This window comes from Apus apus, chromosome 4 (genome assembly GCF_020740795.1).
Source record: "Apus apus isolate bApuApu2 chromosome 4, bApuApu2.pri.cur, whole genome shotgun sequence".
Taxonomy (NCBI): domain Eukaryota; kingdom Metazoa; phylum Chordata; class Aves; order Apodiformes; family Apodidae; genus Apus; species Apus apus.
The window spans coordinates 18741400-18761167 of record NC_067285.1 but is presented as its reverse complement, the minus strand read 5'-3'; the positions used below and the strand labels follow the sequence as shown (position 1 = coordinate 18761167).

Genomic DNA, 19768 nt, shown 5'->3' with positions numbered 1-19768 from the left:
AAGCTGAAAGTAGTGTGGGGACACCAGACCAGAATTAGTCAATTCACCGGCTGACTCTTTGGTCAAGGAAGAGGGTGACTTTTCTCTCAGTCACTGGTTAAGTAATATGCCCTGGACTCTTCAAAAGATTAATCTTTTCCCCACCCCCTCCCCTTCTGTACCTTCCTCAGGGGGAGACTCAGAGGCAGAAAAAACACAATGAGTATAGTTAGAGATGCTGATTGTGTTGTGCAAGTTAGAGATCACTGCACACAAGTGTAGCACCTAAAATCTCAGAAGATTCTGGCCCCTTGATAGCAAACAGGACCTCTGGTTGGTTAGCTCTAAGCACTGTGTTTGCAGTGCTTGCTTACTCGTGAGCATAACATTTTTGTCTGCTGAACTGGAGCAATTGTTCCTACACTGACAGTGCCTATCTGAGATTATCTGAGGGGTTTGTAGCCAGCACCAGAAGGTTCCCAGGTATGTTCCTGTTCCTCCAAATGTTTTTTACTGAGATTAGTTGAACTGTGTCTTACTGTATGCAAATGAACAGGACTAGTGTTTGGGGCTCAGCGGTGGGAGTTAAAGTTACTGGAAAACATATTTTTGAAGTTTCCTTCGCTGAACACATGCACACACAAAAGACAAAAAAAATTCCAAAGCCCAAATATGGAGAACCTGTAAAAAAAGACTCAGATGCTAAAGAGTAGTCTTTCCTTTCCCAAATATACATGTCTTTTAGTTGTTTTGGATTTCATTTTAGAGACTGCACAGATTTGCCGCTTCTAAAACTGAGTAGATCTTTAAAGAAAGAGAACTGCAGGAAAAGGGAGGAGGAAGGTGGCCAGTTTTTATTAACTTGGATTGAACTTCATGGGACATGGTCTGTGGAATACCTTGCTTGATTTCAAGGATGTTCGCCTTTTAATCTCCATTCTTCTTGGTTATCCTTCGCAGAGGAATTGGGTGTAAGGAGTAAAGAGAAACTTGGCTTCTTTGAAGGTCTGGGCATCATATTCGTTAACTCGTTCTGTTTGTCCCTCTTACCCCGACACATCTTCAAGCAGGAAGAGCACAGGTCTTCCTCTTGTACTAAGTAAAGTGTTTCTACACGTTTGATGGAGTCGACAGGCTCTTCTTGGGTTGTTGAATCTGGGAAAGGGTTTCTTTCTGCATTCAGTTTCTTGAGCTTGGGGAGGTTTTTTACACTGTTTGGGATGGTGGTCAAGGCATTGTCAAAGAGACCTATCTCTCTAAGTTCCATCAGGGTCCCAAGACTGGTGGGAATACTCTCAAGACAGTTCAAGCCAAGGTTGAGAATGTGCAAGTTCTTAAGAAGCTTCAACTCTTCTGGCAGATTTCTGGTGGTCAGCTTGTTGTTGCTTATATTCAGATATAAAAGTTTCTGAAGTGTACCAATTGCCTTGGGCAGCTCCTCAAGCTGGTTACTATGTAGGTCCAGCCAGCGCAGATTCTCAAACTTCTCGATGGTGTTCGGAATTTTTTTTAGCATGTTTCTACTCAAATCAAGCTCATCCACATCAGCCAGTTTCAGAATGCACTTGGGGAAGGTAGCGATACCCATCTTGCTTAAGTCAAGACGACGTCCTCCATCAAAAGATATCCGGATGGAATTTTTTGCAATTTTCATGGTGATCTTCTTCCCTTTTGGACCTTTTTCTTTCCCCATCTCTCCACTGAGAGACAGAAAGAAAGACACACCAGACTCTGTGGATAAATTGTGGAAACTGTGGTAAAGCCTTTGAAAGCAGTAGTTGTTACTCTCTAATTAAAAACAGGATAATCACTTAGTTATAAATTAACCTGTGACTACTGAACTCTTCAGAAGTCTTTTTTTTCTTTTTTTTTCTTTTTTTAAGGTCAGGATTCTCAATCCTGTAGCTGCAACTCTGAAAGTTCTTCCTAAAAGTATTTTGAGTAGGTGAAATTCTAATAATTTACAATATTATTTTATTGCGTTGTAACACCTATATTGCATTACAGGCTGAAATTACAAGTGGGAGAAATTTGCTGTCTTTCATCCCTAGATGCTAATTTGAGGTCAGCATCTAATGAAACTGAATTAAATGTGTTATCCATTGGCTGTTTGAGGACCTGAGCAAAATGCATTATGGGTCTCAATCCAATCCTTAGTGGCTGCACTGTAAGAAACTATCCAAAATTGTACTCACTCTACCAGACCAACAGGTTGCCTTCTTTACAGACCTAGCATTTCTTGACAGGTTGGTTAAACACCCTGTTTAATGGACCTGAGATTTGGGCTCTGGAAATGTTTGAAAGATTAAATATTTAAAGCAAATGCTTAAGAGTCTTTTTTTTTAACCGGGACCTCAGGAATATAGTGGGCTCCCTGATGTGCCAGGACTGCTTGCAGTTCACACACCCCCTGCCAAGCAGACTGCAACAGGTCTGTGTCAGTGCTGCTTAATGGCATGTGACAGCAGGCCTTCGTGTCCTCCATGCTTTCAAGGCCAGACTCTGGATACTCTAGCCTTGTTTTTCTATCCATGCTGGGAGACAGATGGACTCCCACTGTGAAGGTGGTGCCTTGCCTTTGAGAAATGCATGTAGGTGTCCTGGTCAGATTTTTGACTCATACTGATGCTCAGCATGTGCTACATGTTTTGTTGAATTGAGGCCTGTATGCGTAGTAGTCCACTGTAGTCTCTCCTTTTAGTGAACTTATCTCTCTAAATTAAAGGCCATCAAATACAGCTATTAATTATGGCTAGTGACAAAGGAAGCAGGCAGATTCCCTGGAAATGGATTACAATGTCCCATCTCAGCCAGAGTGCAGGGAGGAGCATGGGTTACAGCTAGCTAATCTCCAGGATGGGTCTGGGTGCTCTGGCATTTAATTGCAAAGAGTCAAATCGCAGCTTTGACAAATGATTGTTTGGGAAAAAAATATGGATTTGTCTACAATACATTTTCAGATTTGAGAGGCTTCATTATAAACCCTTCAGGCTTTTTGGCTACTCATTAATCATGTGCAAAAACATTAAGGGGAAGCTCAGACTACAGCTAAGGCATTTCAGCTCCTTTTCAATTACATGTCATAGCCAAAAGTAATGCAAAAGCAAGGGAAATATCTTCCAGTTATCACCCACTCTCTTGGGAGCTCTGTAATGAGGCAGATGCTTCAGAAAATCCTGCAAGCAGCACAGGGTCAGTCTTGCCCTGAGGGTACGCTCCAATATTGAATCTTTCTTATTTTATATAAAAATATTTAAATACAGTTAATTTTTTTTATTGTCATTTCCACGTTTCTGTCTCGCACCCATACTTACAGGGCCATATTACCATTATATCTGAAGGCCTCTGACTCTTTGCTGTATTTAACCTTACAGTGTCCCAGGGGTAATATCAATGCTATTCTTTACATAGTATAGGCTGATAACAGAAGCAAAGTATTGTACAGTGGAAAATAAAGTTATTTTTCCACTTTTGCTGATGTTAGCTTAAGTAATTTGTCCAGGAGTAGGTAGGATGTTCTCAAGATCAAAACAATCTTTTTTTTTAAATAAAATTTGCTCATTTTAAGGATTTGATTCAATATTACCACTGGCAATTCTCTGAAAATGAAGTTCATCATATAATCATAGAATGCTTAAGGTTGGAAGGGACCTTAAATCCCACCAGGTTCCAACCTCATGACAGGGACACCCCACATGAGACCGGACTGCACAAAGCCTCATCCAACCTGGTCTATACCCCCTCCAGGGAGGGGGCTTCAACAACCTGCCTGGGTGGACCTATTCCAGTGCCTTATTACCCTCACAGTACTGATTTTCTTCCTAATGCTTAACCTAAATCTGCCCTCTTTCATTTTACAACCATTACCCCTTGTCCTATCACTGCCCTCTCTGGTGAAAAGCTCTTCCCCAGCTTTCCTGTAGGCCCCCTTCAGGTACTGAAAGGCCACTATAAGGTCTCCCTGAAGCCTTCTCTTTTCTAGGCTGAAGAACTCCAACTCTCTCACTCTGTCTTCATAGTAGAGGTGCTTCAGCCCTTTGACCATCTTTGTGGCCCTTCTCTGGACTGTCTCCAACAGCTCCATGTCTTTTCTGTGCTGAGGGCTCCAGAGTTGTACACAGTCCTCCAGGTGTCGCTTCACCAGAGCAGAGAGGCAGAATCACCTCCCTGGCCCTGATGGCCACACTTTTTTTTTATGCAGCCCAGGATGCAGTTGCTCTCTGGGCTGCAAACACACACTGGCAGCTCATGTCGAGCTTCTCACCGAATACCACCCCCAAATCCTTCTCCTCAGGACTGCTCTTCAGCCATTCTCCCCCCAGCCTGTATTTGTGCCTGGGGTTATGCCAACCCAGGTGCAGGACCTTGCACTTGGCCTTGTTGAACTTCATGAGGCTGGTACTGACCCACCTCTCCAGCCTGTCAGGGTCCCTCTGGATGGCATCCCTTCCCTCTTGGGTGTCAACCACTCCACACAACTTGGTATTGTCAGCAAATTTGCTGATACGCTCAATCCCACTGTCTGTCACTAACAAAGATGTTGAACAGCACTGGTCCGAATACTGACCCCTGAGGAACATCACTTGTCTCTTTCCTCCACTTGGACACTGCACTGTTGACCACAACTCTTTAGGTGCAGCCATCCAGCCAATTACTTATCCACTGAGTGGTCCATCTGTTAAATCCATGCCTTGTCAGTTTGGAAACCAGGATGTTGTGTGGGACAGTGTCAAATACGTTGCACAAATCCAGGTAGATTATATCAATTGCTCTGCCATTATCCACCATCTCTGTAGCCTTGTCATTAAAGGCACCAAATTGGTCAGGCATTATTTGCCCTTAATAAAGCCATGTTGGCTGTCACCAATCACCTTTTTATTTCCATGTGTCTTAGCAGGTTTTCCAGGAGGATCTGTTCCATGATCTTTCTGGGCACAGAGGTAAGACTGACAGATCTGTAGTTCCCTGGGTCTTCCTTTTTCCCCTTTTTAAAAATAGGGGCTATATGACCTTTTTCCCAATCAGCGGTAACCTCACCAGGCTGCCATGGCCTCTCAAATATGATGGACAGAGACTTAGTAACTGCCTCTGCCAACTCCCTCAGGACCTGGGGATGGACTCCACCAGGTCCCATAGACTTGTGCACCTTTAGGTTCTTTAGATGGTTACAAACTTGTTCTCCTACAGTTGGGGGTGCTTTATTCTCCCGTAATTCTCCCAGTCCCTGCTTTCACCTGCTGTGGCCTTTGCAATGAGGCTGGAGCACTTGCCAGAGAAGGCTGATGCAAAGAAGTCCTTGAGAACCTCAGCCTTCTCAATATCCTGTGTAGCTAGGTCTCCTTTTTCCTTCAGGAGAAGGCCTACATTTTCCTTGTTTGTCCTTTTATTCCCAATATACCTATAGAAGCTTTTCTTCTTGGTTTTTACATCCCTGGTGAGATTTTCAGCTGCACGGGAAATGACAGAGCCCTACTTCCAATCCAGGATATCCTAAGTCCCTTACTGGTGAACAGAGGGTGACTGCCATGCTTCAGAAAAAGATCTGCAAGGCAGCTTTCTTACACTTTGTCAGGACAGAAAGAGATCTTTTTATTCCTGCTATTGATGCAAACTGGTGACCTTGGGGTCCAACTTTCTCTTCAAATTTTTTGTCGGACGGGTTGACCAAAACATTCAATGCATTTTGTTAAGTGAGGTTTATCATCCAAGAATGCCTTTTAAAAAAAATATATATATATACATATATATGTGGGAGAGACCCTCCAGGAGAAAAACATTTTTTTTTCTAAATTAAAAATTATAATTTTTTAATGCTTTTTAAAGCATCTTTAAAACTCTCAGAAAACATTTTTTACATTTCAGAGTAATATTTTTCTATTACTTTTCATTTAAAATCCAAGGGGGAAACATTGATCCAAAACATTCCGTTAAAATGCCAGCTAGCCAAAAAATCAGCCTGTTCTGCAGCTGTCAATGCTGGTTCCCTGTGCTGGTGTCCCTCGGTGCTGTGCGTGCCTGAGAGCACTAGAGGGAGCCTAGGGTAGAAGACTGAGTGCTCGAGGTTTTCAAGTACAGTGCAGTTTAACCTTTTGCGGGTTGGGTACTTCTCTCAATAAACCTTGACAACTTGTTACAAAGTTTGAACCTGGACTTTTCAGATTTTTAAGAAGTCCAAACAAACAGATTAGTGTCGTTTTCGTGAAGACAGACCTCTGTATGATACACTAGACAATACACAAACTTCAGAGACTTAACCACCTCCTGTAGCTGAATTTTTTAAAAAATCCTTATGTGGACTTCTAAGATGCACTGATCAGAAAAACATAAGTCCCTAGGGAGTTCTCATGATCTCCAAGTTCTATTTCTTTTGGGTTAAAAGTTGAGCCACATTTCAAACTTTCCAAAAGGTGATTTTCAGTCCCAGAAATAGAGATTAGCATTAGAGTTCTGCAGGAACACTGAAGCACACCAGAGAGTTTGAAGGAGATGAATATACCTCTCTTGTCTCTGTATGCTTGTAAACTAATTATCAGTGTTTCTCAGGACTGTAACTGGAGATAACGGAGCCTACTTAGCCATGTCTCATTTTCTTTAGCTTCGCATAAAAGGGCTCCAGTTCTGTAGCCACTGATATTAAAAATTCAGGAATTGCAGGAGCACTCCTTGTTGTAACTGTTAATTATGCTGTGCCATCTCATGTTTGCATTGCATCTCCTGGGATGGCAGCAGGAGAAGTAAATGTGTTGCTCTACTACCTAGGAAATTAGGACAGCAAGAGGGAACACTCTTTATTCATTTTCTCTAAACCCTCACCCCTGCTGTCAGGTTCATTCTCTGAGTTACTGGCAAACTTTTTCCTGAAGGTTGGCATGCTGCATCTCTCTGTGATAGGTCTCACTAAAGAGGATCTTGACTAGAAAGCTCTGTCCCTTTTTACACACATGTGGTATAGTATTTGGTGTGCATTGGGCTTTTGAAAGCCCAGGGCTAACACCAGAGCTTTAGGAGTGTTTCACAGGCCCAGAGCTTTGAGACTGACCTGATACAGAAATTACTAGAAAATCCTGTCTGTGGTGCTCTGTGTTGTTGGGATCTGCAGGGAGGGGATAGACATTGAGCGTTGGTGCTAGAACTGTCAGTGTCTTCCTGAGGCAAGGAGGTTTGGAAATTAATCCTTATCTGCATTTAAGCACTTGCACAGGGCCCAGTTATGATGGGTAGTTTGTTTCCTAAGAAGATCTGATCCTGGGAGAATCCAGATTCGGACCCTGATGATGCAGTCTCATTCGCTTCACCTTTTTTTTCCACCTTTCTCGGCATAGAGCTAGGAGGACTAGAACATGCCCTGCGCCTGTGACACTGTTTCAGGACCACCTTATCTGTGGTTCTGCCTATTCTTTTCATCTCACAGGGTGCTGTTTCTTGCTTCTGTGCACCCAAAGTTTCACAGAACCATCTCAATCCCATCTTGAACTACTCTGTGAGAAAAGTTTCCTCTTCCTGCTGGAAGTCTGTGTATTGCAGAGCAGGCTTGCCATGCCCAGTGGAGCTACACATGACCTGCAGTTCTCTGGAGGCAGGAAGGCAGTAGAGGTAATGCAATCTAATTCACCAACCAGATAGCTCTATGGAAATACTTTCATAAAACTTAAAACCAGGATTTTTACAGTGAATGATTTTGCACTAAGCCAAGCAGTTCCAGCTAGCCTGTGTTTTCATTTTCCTGCTTAAAAGCCTGTTACCATTTCTGCGTTGTTAGATACAACCTGTTGTGGAAGAGATGTTAATTCACTGACTGTTTTAAATGCAGTCTCTTGCTAACAGACAGGTTTAGGCTAAATCCTGCCATGAGCAGATAGAGTGAGCGAGATTACCCTCCTTAATTTTCTTACTTTTCTACATCACTTCAAAGCTACTGTGCTATCACACAGTGCAAGGTCATCTATAAAACCAAGGCCCACTAAGAATAAAGAAAAATATAGTTTCATCTTACCAATTCTGACAGACTGTGCCCCTGCATAAGTTCTTACCTACTAGCAGCTTGGAAGTACTAGAAGGCAAGGTACAGATGTCACAAGCTGCTTGTTTTTTTCAGTAGCGTGGGATGTGCCTTCATGGTCTGTTACTGTGCAGTCGTCCTTTGTATACTCTTCAGTAATGAATTAGTCTTTCAGTCTGAATGTGTAATGAACCTGTGAATGAGGAGCACAGGATAATTGTCTCTTCAAGTAACTTATGTATGTGAGTGTGCAGGGAAAGGAGGAGTAGCAAAAAAAGACTTTACCAGTCCCAGGATCTCTCTATTCAGTGCTCCTTCCACAGCCTGTGAAACTTGTGTTCCTAAGCAACAGCAACGCTAGGTTCTTGGAGATCATTTGCATAATGCTTGGTTACAGAATGCAAGTTCAAGCTGGAGGGAAATGTTAGATTTAAAATTATGCAGAAAGAAAAAGCATCTGGACTTGGTTAGAAGCTGTTTGTCAGCTTCTAATATTGCCTTTACTGTCCATTTTAGTCATTTGGCTGTTTCAATTTACTTGGCTGTAACATAGAGTGAGATGCTTGTATGTGTGTGTTAAAACTTGCAACATTTGTGACACCATCCTTAAAAGGTTCCAGATTGGACAGATAGGAACACGGGAGGGAAGGCTCATTCAGGGGTGCAGGAGAGAGGATATGAGCTGCAGATTGTATTCATCTGAGACCCTTCCAAAGTGAATTTTCCTTTTGTAGCATGTTAATTTACTTAAATTTGTCTCTATGACTGGGTCTACCAAGCTCAAGGATTTACTAACTGGTTGCAGTAATTTCAAAGTAGTATCTGGGAAAAAAAAATAATAATAATGAAGAGAAATAGCTGCATGTTTTGTGGTAGATACCGTTCCCAGGAAATGCAACATTGAGGTCCCTCTGTTGCTCATCTTTGGTCCACAATATTATTGTCATAAATAAACTGATAAAGTTGATGTGCTTGCCTGATTCCAGGGTTGAAGATTGCAGTCCAATTCCTCACCAAACTAATAGAGTTTCCTTGATGTTTTTCTTCCACAACCTGAAGTGTTCCTGGGTACCACATTTCTGCCATGGAATTTTTATCCCTTTGTCTGATTTAAGCCTGTGGATACATATGGTGCAGACATTATTCCATAAATGAGGGAGATTCCCTTCTCTCTAGCCCTTTCAAGGCATTCTACTTCAAGGAACCCTACTTTAGTACTATATTTATTTATAATTATATTCATTATACTAATTATCTAATATTATACTTATTTATAATTCTGTGGTTCTATATTTTTAAAATTATATCTCTAGTATTTGAGCACAGAAGATCCCCAAAAGAGGGATCAGTACAATCAAACAGCGAGGACCCTGTACCTTTATTCTAAAGTAATCTAACCTAACAGTTTTCTGAGGTTTGAGAGAGACTTGATTGTTTCACAGGGAAAGCTATCTTTCATTTTGACCTCTTCTTTCCTTTTTTAATACTAGGACTTAGACCTAGGTTATGACTTACCGGGATTTTAATTTTGCTCACAGTATTTTTGGTAATTGCTAAGATTCTTTAAAAAAAGTTATTTTCAGAGAGTCTTGGCACTGTTTTGCAGACTTAAGAAGTCTGGAGGATGGCAGACAAAAGGAAAATTAAAGAAACTTTGTGGAGTCTAAGAACCCAATTAAGTTTGTTGGAATTTTAGTATTCTTTTCGGTGGAAGGCAAAATCTTATCCTTTGAGATTATCTCATCTGCAATGAATCTTCAAATGGGTTGAGGTCCACCTGTCTCTAGCAAATGGAGAGCACAGGCTATCACAAGAGTGAGATCATAGTCTGATGTTAATGGAAAAGGGATTAATAAATCACTTATGTATAGTGCGGCTAAATTATCATTAATACACATCATGCTTAGATTCTGCCATGGCTAGTGCCCTACAAACACCTTATAGTTTTAGATATCAGTAGATATGTAGGTACTTCTCCTGTCTTCACTTAGCTTCACCTCCTTTTGAAGTTTAATTATTAACATTTATAAAACACTTGTTTCTTTTTCAAACCAGCCTTTGATTATTTATTTATTTTTAAATGCACTTACTGTGGGTGGATAGGTGCAGTTGATTTACTTTGAGCTTTTGCTGTGCTGGCCAGAGAGGTGTTGGCTGGAGGAATGCTGATTCATTACCAAGGGGAGGTAAAGACTTGAGCTGCCTGTAATGCAATTCATGTTCTGAGTCCACTTAAGTCAACAAGGGAAAATGCAGAATTCCAAATCTCTGGGGGCTTGGAGGGAGCATCCTGCCTGGTTCCCTGAGATCCAGAAGGATGGCTTTTACAGCAGAGTGGCTACATTTAGCCATGCGTATTTTCACCAGCCCCTTTTGAGTTATATAGCACCTTTCAAAGTCAGCAGAGAGATGTTTGTTTTGACCCTTGTGAGTCGTTATTAGCTGTTTAGAGCTCGTGACAAGCTGAGTGAGAGTTTCACTTGGTACCCACAAGCCAACATTTATTATGTATATTTACAAAACATACACACAGGCTGGCCCAGGTTAGTCCTGCGTATAGTATTTTATAATGCTTCACAGTGTTGGAGAACTGATGGATTGAACAGGTTTGAATATTACATAGCTTCTTTTTTTCTAACTCAGCCATAAGTTTAAAATAAACTTGGGCAGTTTTAGTAAGGCTGTCTGTCCTTGTGAAAAGGAAAGAACCTAACCTGATCTCTATGTGACAAACATACTAATCCAACCACACTTCAAATGATGCCAGGAATCCAAATCCCTTTCCAAACCTTTGAGATGCCCTCTCTGAGTTCCAAGTGTCTGTTGGAGACATTACAAAGTCTATTGGGCCAAAGTTCTGTGAAATCTACATATAGTGTGAGAGGGCAGAATTATAAATGGTAAGTGCTCACAATATGTGTTTTCTACTTCAGAATTCCTACAGTCCTGAGCTACGTGTGGCTCATATTGGGGGTGCAAAACCAACATAACTCTAGTCAATGAACTCTCTTCTTTTTTACAAATTAGTATAATGTGTTAATTTTATTCAATGAAAAGTGAAAATCCTCTTCCCAAAGACAGTCTGATTTTGGAATTATTTGGTCAAAGATGAAGCACCAGCATTCTAGTCTTGGAGTTCTCTTGTTTCTGTGGTGTGAGAGCAGGGGACACAGAGTAAACAGATGTTAATGTATTGAGTTTCTTTTATTGTTCTGAAGCAGACTATTTCAATTGAATGTTTGTTACATACAGGAAATGCTCAGGAGGGGAAAAGACAATGCTCCAGAAGTGGCAGGTAAGATAAATCTTAGCTGAACATGGCTAAGTGAAGAATTCCAGCAACTGTCTCTGTCTGCACATAGATGTGTGTGCATGTAAATATGTACTTCAAGGCCTAAGCTGTTATCTCACTGCTGGAGGTGAAGTTATTGGCAGGAGGAGCAGAGCATTTGTATTTGATTATTGCAGAGGTTTTGCTACTCCTGCTGTGAAACATATGGTGCCTACTGTCTGGCAGTTTGTGATTTTATGCATGTTTTTAAACAGAGACCAAAGAGAGCCACCTAGGTGAACGACTGTTCACAAATCATCTGTGAATCTAAATCAATGTACTTTTCATTTTCCCAGATGTTTTGCTGAGCATAGAGATACATTTTCCTTCCTGTACCACTGGTGATCCAAGAGATACTGAATAAATCTATACTTTCTTGTTTATATGTATCCCTTTGTGAAGCATTTTCAGCACAAGCAGTTGTCCAGGATTTTCCAATATACAGATTGCATGCATTTGGCTCACTTTTAATTTTGGGAAAAGTGCTCTGTTATGCAAATACAGCGTGAAAGCCCTTAGTGATTAGAGACAAATGCAAATGGCCTGGCTGAAGATGAGCCAGAACGAAGACTTGTATTACATTGAATGGACTGTTGTATAAGAGATGTTGCACTGATCTGAATGGCAATAGGTGATTGATTACACTATCTATGCTTCTTGTCCTGGTGGACCTGGGAAGCACAGGGCTCTGAGTGTGCCTTTGAGGCATGGTTTTCAGGCATGGAGTTAAAATCTAATGCTTGTTTCCTTTCCCTGGCAGAAGAGGGAGATCAGCAACTTTGATTACCTCATGTACCTGAACACACTGGCTGGCCGAAGCTACAATGATTACATGCAGTATCCTGTATTTCCATGGGTCCTTGCTGACTATCACTCCAAGGTCAGTGCTTTCTGCAGCATTCTGTACTTGCTATGATAGCAAGCATACAAACAAAGGTTTGTTGAATTATGCAATTGAAGCAGAGGGCCTAGACCGAGGTTTCAAAATTTCAGATAGTTAATTTGAACTGTACTGCTTCTTTATAGATTAGCTATATCTTCACATCAACATGCTGAAGATCATGCTCTGTCTCAGAAAGGTGGATGAACATCTGTTAAATATATACCTTATGTAATCTTGTATGGAAGAGAAGATGGGCTGTTCTCCACACCTAGTGAAGGGCAGGCAGCATTGGCTCAGCAGATAGACAGGAACAGGCTTCTGTGAGCCCTGACCACAAAGTTTGGACAGAAGAGCCTTGGGAGCAATTTGTGACCTGCCAGATCCCTTCATTGTGAATCTCCTTGTACGTGCTATCCTTTCAGTGGCACATGCTGCCATTCTCTTTCCAGGTCCCTTCCCACTTCTGGAGATGGGTGTTCTAGTTATGAGTCTCTGGTCTTCTTGTATATGTTAAACCGCCAACACAGCCTTGTTGTTACCCAGTGTCACTAAGCTAGTCATAATGTCTAAGTCTCGGAGATCAAAAACTCCACATCTTTTCTGGTTTTGCTTTTCAGACTCTAAACCTTACTAATTCTCACACATTTCGGGACCTGTCAAAGCCCATGGGAGCCCAGACATTGGAGAGGAAACGCAAGTTCATCCAGCGCTACAATGAGGTGGAGAAGAGTGAGGGTGAGTATTAGACAACAGAGCCTTGAGTCCCCTCAGGCCTTTGGTGATGATGGTGAATTCCTTGGAAAAGGTCACCCAAATCTTTCCAGAGCTGTGGCTATGGGAAGCATAATGTCAAGGATATCCTCTCACTTCTGGATAGAAACTGGTTGAAAATTCAAAGAGAAATTACTCCTGGAAGCACTGTCTTATGTACCTTGTTATGCTGCATTCTGTCCTCTTCCCTTGGCCAGGAAGAGATGTTGAAGCAAAAAAGCAATGTTTCCTAGAAAAGACTGTTCTGTTATCTAAGCTGTACACAGTGGTCTTCTTTGTTAGCTAAGCTGCTTACAGAACACAGTTGTGTGGAGCTTAGGTAACGGCTACTTTAAGAAAACGAAACAGGAGTTTGAGGCTGTTGGGCTCTGGAGATCAAGACCTTTTTTGGGACTAACTGGGAGGGGGATGGTCTGGAAAGTTAAAGGCCTTATTCTTCAGAAAAAGAAATGTGGAAGACAAAAAAAGAACATGTAGAGAAGGTAGTAGCTCTGCATGTTACGTTCAATGCAAATGTGCAAGGTGTGTGTTTGCTCACAGATCCTTAAACACCTAAAAAAAACCCCCTAAAAGTAGGTTTTAAAGACCTACTCCCTGTTTAGTTGTGCTGTAGTAACTGGAGGCTGTGGGCTTGAAAAGGTGATGTTGTGAAATCTGATTTGTGTCCAATTTCCAGGAGACCTGTCAGCCCAGTGCCATTACTGTACTCACTATTCATCAGCAATTATAGTGGCATCTTACCTGGTCCGAATGGAGCCATTTACGCAGACTTTCTGTTCTCTGCAGGTAAGGGGGCAAGACAGGTTCCCTTATAGGTCTTTATGAACCGTGTAACACATTACAGTGTCTTTGTAATGAAGGGGGGTTACTTCTTTTGACATTTTCTGTACACTGTGTGGATGCCGGGCTTACTGCAGGCTCTGTGCTGTTGAAGTCAGTGACAACATCTTAATGGGAGCATGATTGATGCCTGATTAACTTGTTTCATTCCGAGGGAGAAGGATTTTGGTCCTGTGTTGCATTTTGTGAGAGCTGAGGCATGTATATACCCAAGCACTATTTTATTACCTGTCTGAACATAAGCTTCTGACTTTGAGGCAGATGAGACTTTTATAGTAGGTATTATAAGCCCAGGTACCCATACAGTAATGCATCTGCAGGCAAGCACTTGGAGCTGGCTATGAAGGCAGAAAGCATTCCTGGGCCAGATGAGGAATCACAGGTTCTGGTGGATGGGCAATGACAGGGATCATGCAATGAGCTCCCTGAAGGAGGAGTAGAGTGAGACTATATCCAGTGCTGTAGAAGGAATATTTTGTTTTAGCTTATTGTGAACTCAGCACTGTTTTATGGTGTCGTAAGAGCTCACCACAGAGTTGAATCTCATGGAAACTGAATTTTGTGCTTACCTTTCCTGACTGGTCAGTCTATAGGGGCACCAAATTTTTTTACTGCCCTCTTCAGCATCCAGTTGGCGACACACAAGCACAGATACTTGGGCTGTAGCAGGCAGTTGTTACCCTTATTTCTGTAATATGTTTTGTGCTATAGCAGGAGCTATCAAGAGGACAGGTTCTTGAAAGTGTGTATTTAAAGAGTTTCTTGCTGAAATTGGCCTGTCCTTAAGGAGCAAAGTGAGGGAGTCAGCTAGGCCAGAACATTCCACATTAAGAGACTGCATGGTGAAGGCTGGCCATGCATCCTGCAGTTTTCTAAGTGCTTTACTGTTGTGGTGGTCTTTTTTCTTTTTTTTCTATTATTATTTTTTCTTTTTTTAATGAACTAATACAAATAAAGTGCTGTGCTAATTAAGTAATAAGCCCTATGATATCAGCTGTTACCAGCTGTAGCTGATGGGTTAGTGAACCACCTGAGGCAATGGTTACCATTGCACTCTGTGAGCCATATGTTAGCTGCAGTCTTGAATGACTGTGGAGCAGTTCTTTCTTGTAAACAGCAAAGGCTGCTGTATCTCACTGGCACACTTTTCATTCATAACAAGTTCCCAGTCTGAGTAGCTGCTTTGTGGCTCTGTTTATGTGTGATTAACAGGTAGCCAGCATTTTTGTCGGGATAGTTGTCTCCAAAGGCTGCTGAGGTCTGAAGTGCTCAAACTTTGTCTGATGTGGATCCACTGAAACTTGAATTTCTTCCATTCTCTTTCCTTTGCCCTTATATTGTTGCATGTTCATCTGAGCTCACTGCTGTCATTTTCCCAGGTGACTAGTCCTATAGTGACTTAGGAATTGCTAACTGTGACATGCAGTCAGGCAAACAGCAGTCCTGCGAGCTGTAAGTCAAAAGTAATTTTGAAAAGGGGTACTATTGAACTGAAAACCTTGCAATTGTTCCATGTTAGGAGTTGTGAAACTGTCTCAGCATCTTAAAAAGTGGTAAAGCTATGTTTATAACTGCAAACTACCAGTCTGAATGCACATGACAAGGAAATGCAACAACTTGGGTGCGCCCCTTGTGAAAAATTGATGTTGGCATACCATACTGTTTTTAAAGTCAAATAATTGTTTTGCACCTGATCACAGAAAAAGACAGTTGATGAAGCATTGCCTCTGGTAAGGGAACTGTACAGAAGTTTACAAAACTTAATTATTTCACATTTTATTTAAGTGGAGAAAAGTGTGTTTGTGCTTTGCGTATTGTACTAAAATGGATGAAAGATTGGCTCATCAAATAGGTGTTGGATGGTACATTCTGCTTCACTTGGCTAAGGTGTCGAGTACCTCCTAGAATTCCTTTCAGGAATTGGTCTCAGTACCACATAAAACCAGTAAAAGTTTGTGCTTAAGTGTCTTCATTTGAAAGGCATTCTAGGACCCCATGTCCTCAATAATTAGTGTCATTTCCTTTGGATTAAACTCAGATTTTACCCCCTTGTATTCTTATCCCACTGTAACATTTCAACTAGCAGGCTGATCTTCTTTCCTGGCATTTACCTTTCGAAAGTAGTTACAGAGAACAGGATTCTTACTCTTCATTGTGTCACTGTTAAGCAGTCATTTAAGCACTGACTTCAGGTAATTACTTCTCAGCATTTCTGGGCTTGTGCAAGTCCTTGCACCTTCCTAAGCATCTCTTAGAAACACTTTGAGGCCTTTGGGTTTAAAGCACCACCAAGGATCAGTAATGCTTAGTTTTATAAACATGGGAAGTTCTAAACTCTCACAAAGATCCCCCTGACTAGTTGCTTTGTATGTACACTGCTGAACTGTAGTTTTAAAAAGCGTATTTTTTCCAGTATTCCTGATGACATTGTAAGGCCTCTGCTGAAAGGAAATAAAAGAGAGACTTCCTGTATCTAGCTATAAAAAAAAAACATAAGAGTTTCTGTCGACTTACAATCTAAAGGCATAAAGCAATTCTTTATTCTCTTTCCCTTTGTGTAGTTTTTGCATTCACAGAGAAAACTCATTAATTCTGATATAAATATATGCAAATAAATTTATTAATATAGGAAATGGGAAAATCAGTTATTGCTTCCTTTATAAATAATACAGGCTTAAGTTTTAAAGATATTACTTTTCCCTAAAATGAATTAGACAGCCAGAGAAAAAATCACATTTTTTCGTGGTGGTAATATCTTTAACCAGATTTGTCACGCTAACAGCATTTCCTATGTATATATTATTTTTATTTAATACAGGTAATCTTTTTATTACAAATCATATTGTTTCTCAGGAGATTACCATCAGCTCTCATAAAAACTGCAAAAAAAGATGAAAAAGCATCAATCACCACCAGACACAGTGCACTGTGTGCAGATTAAATATACAAAACCCTTTAATATGCTTCAATGAGGTACTTGTTAGCTGTTGATTTATTTATAGTTCTTCTCCTACTCTGTTTTAATTTCAATTTGAATTTGACTCCAAGGGTTCCTGCCTCATAACGATCAAGAACAAGATGACCTTGTGCATCAGATTAACTCCAGCTAGGTTTACTCATGTGATTAGGCACTTTTTCACTCAGTCCTGTGAGTGGGTGTGGGAACGCTTCACAAGTGTTGGTATGAGGAGGAAGGACATAAAATACAAGGAAGTAAAGCAGAACTATACTGTCACTTAGAGGTGAGGCTGGACCAAAAGCCTGGTCAGAATTCCCCTCAGGGAAAGGAGTGATGGGGTTTTTCAATGTTAAATCTGTTGGCTTTTGGTAGGACTCTATCTCAAAAGGATCTTCATAACATGAGGATGCTTAGATGTTTTCTTCATATTTAACAGATTGCAATTCAAAGTTACAGCTGCCTGTTATTGTGCAGGATGGCATCTTCCTCACCTGGTACATGCAACAGTCTACAGGCAGAAAGAAAACTAACCAAAAGCTTTCAGAGTTTACCTGGGAGGTCAGCCATAGGCAGAACCTGACTGCATCTCATATTCATTAACATATTAACCTGCCTATGGGTTCTAGTGTCTTCATTCTGCAGTCCCTCTGGTTTACTCTTTTTCCTAGGGAAGCAGCTTTTGAGGATGAGCAACCGTTCATACATTTTCACTGCAGAACTTTTTAAAGATACTTGTTCTGTTTCCAACAATGTCTCTTGAGCCCTGGTAGTGGTATGTGGTGTTATGTCCCATGACATATAATACAAATTAATTAACCCCAATGAGAAATACCTATATCAGCCTGGGAGCATGCTGCAGTTGGGCAGCTATACTGCTGACAGTGCCTGAACTCTAGGTATTGAGAAATAGTTTGGTTCTGTAACTTTATACAGTTAAAAAGTCAGCTTTGTTCTGAAAAAGCTTGTTCATTCTGACACTCATTCAGATAATCTTTGAAAACTGCTTTCTGTTTTATTATTTCCATTATTTTAGAAACCTTACGCTAAAATAAATCTTTTCATGCTGAATGTAGGGATCCCTATGTAAAGGTAAACCTGGATTTTAACAAGTGGATGCAGTATCTGAAATCCCATTAGTGCTGTAGGAAATATGATTCCAATGTAAGGCATATACCCTTCATTCAGTTACTTATTTATTTATTTTCTTTCTTCTTGAGGCCTCAGTTCAGAGTGATGTCCAGGGATACTAAGACTGTTTTTCTCTATTGTTTGATTCTCATTAAACTAAACATGTTCAAATCCTCTCAGGACATGAAGCAGTTTATTTCTCCTCCCTTACACATAGATTCAGCTTGGGACCCATACATTCTTCCTTTCTTCACCTCTTTATGCTGTCCCACCTTCCCATAAGGAATTAATCCCTGCAGACTCCTGCCCACTGAGTCTTTCCTATTTGCCTGCATCTGCTGAATATTGTTTCAGTGGTTACCTTAGCTTCCTCAATAGTTTTTCTCTTGAGAATTGCTCATAAAATTATTCACAACTATTTGGGTCACAGCTGAAGTGAAAACACTGAACGTGTGTCCACTGCTTGCAAATCACTTTAGGATGAAAAGAATAGATTGTCTTCAGAAGCATTAGTAATCTGTACACTGATATTCTCAAACTGCCCATGGTAATTTCTGCTTGCCTCTGTGTTCTTGGAAGCCATGCTAAGACTCCAAGCTTTATGGTATTCTCAACCTACATGCCTACAAATCAGGATTAAGATGGCACCTAATACAAGATCACAGTAAATGGAGCTGGGACAGATCTTAAGATATCACCTAATCAAACATGTGATGAGGTGATTATTGCAGGATTGGCTAAGGTTCTGCATCTGCTTTTTATTTACCAGGATACTGCAGCATTTTGTCTGTCTTCATTTCACAGGGTGGGAGTTTTGACGTTGCAGACAGGATGTTTCACAGTGTCAAGAGCACATGGGAATCAGCATCAAGGGACAACATGAGTGATGTCAGAGAGCTCATTCCTGAATTCTTCTACTTGCCAGAGTTCTTAACCAATGCAAATCACTTTGAACTTGGTAAGTTCTGGAAGGGTCTTCAGTGCTCCCCAGCATTCTGCCAAGGGGAAAGATCCAGATCACATGTTGCGAGTTGGTCCCTGGACTGTAGGAACTGATGAGTCACTCTAGTATCTAGCAATTAGACCCACAGGATTATGTATGAAAAAGAAAGCTGTGCCAAAAGTTTGTCTTGTCTGAGTTTGTAGTCTGCTAAAATGGCTTGTGCGGAGGACATGCATATTTTTACTGTATTAGTGACAGTTACTAGAACATCATCTTGGTATTTTATTACTAGATCAGAAATCACAGGAGAAGTTGGTTCCACAGTGTCAAATGACACTATATTTTGTGTAGAACCTGAAGCTGCATGTATGCAAATCATCTCAATATCCTTTGACTTCAGTGTTTTAGAAAAGCTTCTCCTGTTTGCAATGAGTGTTTTTATTGTTTTTAAACTCTCCCTTTGTAATTCCCGCAGGCTGCATGCAGGATGGAACAGTGCTGGGAGATGTGCAGCTTCCTCCTTGGGCAGATGGGGACCCCCATAAATTCATTCTCCTGCACAGACAGGTCAGTGAATATCAAGATTTGGGACAAAACGCTGAACTGGGTCCCACTGAAAATAAAAACCTGAAGGCCAGAGTCACAAACTAGAATGTTAGATTCAAATGCATCCTGCCTTTACAGAGTTTGTGTGGGTTCTGAACTTTGCATGTCTACTTGTCTACCCAGCAATTCACTCTGAATCAAGGCCGTTTTCCAGACCAGCTGAGGTTTGTACCTAGGTCTGGGGCGTGGTCCTGTCTCAGCTCAGAAGTGCATGTGAACACAAAACAGTGCATACATATGGCATTTATATTTGTACAGTTCCATGTTGTTGCTAACCAGCTGTGTGTTTACTTTGAACTATCTGCCTCCATATCTGAGTCAGAACTACA

General features: G+C 41.0%; 2 protein-coding genes across 2 annotated transcripts in view; one reads left to right on the top strand and one right to left on the bottom strand.

Annotated features, from left to right (window-relative positions):
- The window catches only part of WDFY4 (WDFY family member 4), a 126563-nt gene that overhangs the window by 87226 nt on the left and 19569 nt on the right, over positions 1-19768 (top strand). The window contains exons 47-52 of the mRNA XM_051619006.1: positions 11231-11273; positions 12070-12189; positions 12810-12927; positions 13640-13749; positions 18695-18848; positions 19309-19400. Coding sequence (XP_051474966.1) covers positions 11231-11273; positions 12070-12189; positions 12810-12927; positions 13640-13749; positions 18695-18848; positions 19309-19400 — 637 coding nt within the window. The remainder of the gene's footprint in view (positions 1-11230; positions 11274-12069; positions 12190-12809; positions 12928-13639; positions 13750-18694; positions 18849-19308; positions 19401-19768) is intronic.
- LRRC18 (leucine rich repeat containing 18) lies at positions 833-8289 on the bottom strand. The gene is made up of 3 exons (XM_051619010.1): positions 8264-8289; positions 8010-8171; positions 833-1710 (listed from the first exon to the last, which is right to left on the bottom strand). The coding sequence occupies exon 3, from the start codon at positions 1670-1672 to the stop codon at positions 890-892; it is 783 nt and encodes a 260-aa protein (XP_051474970.1). The 5' UTR covers positions 1673-1710; positions 8010-8171; positions 8264-8289; the 3' UTR covers positions 833-889.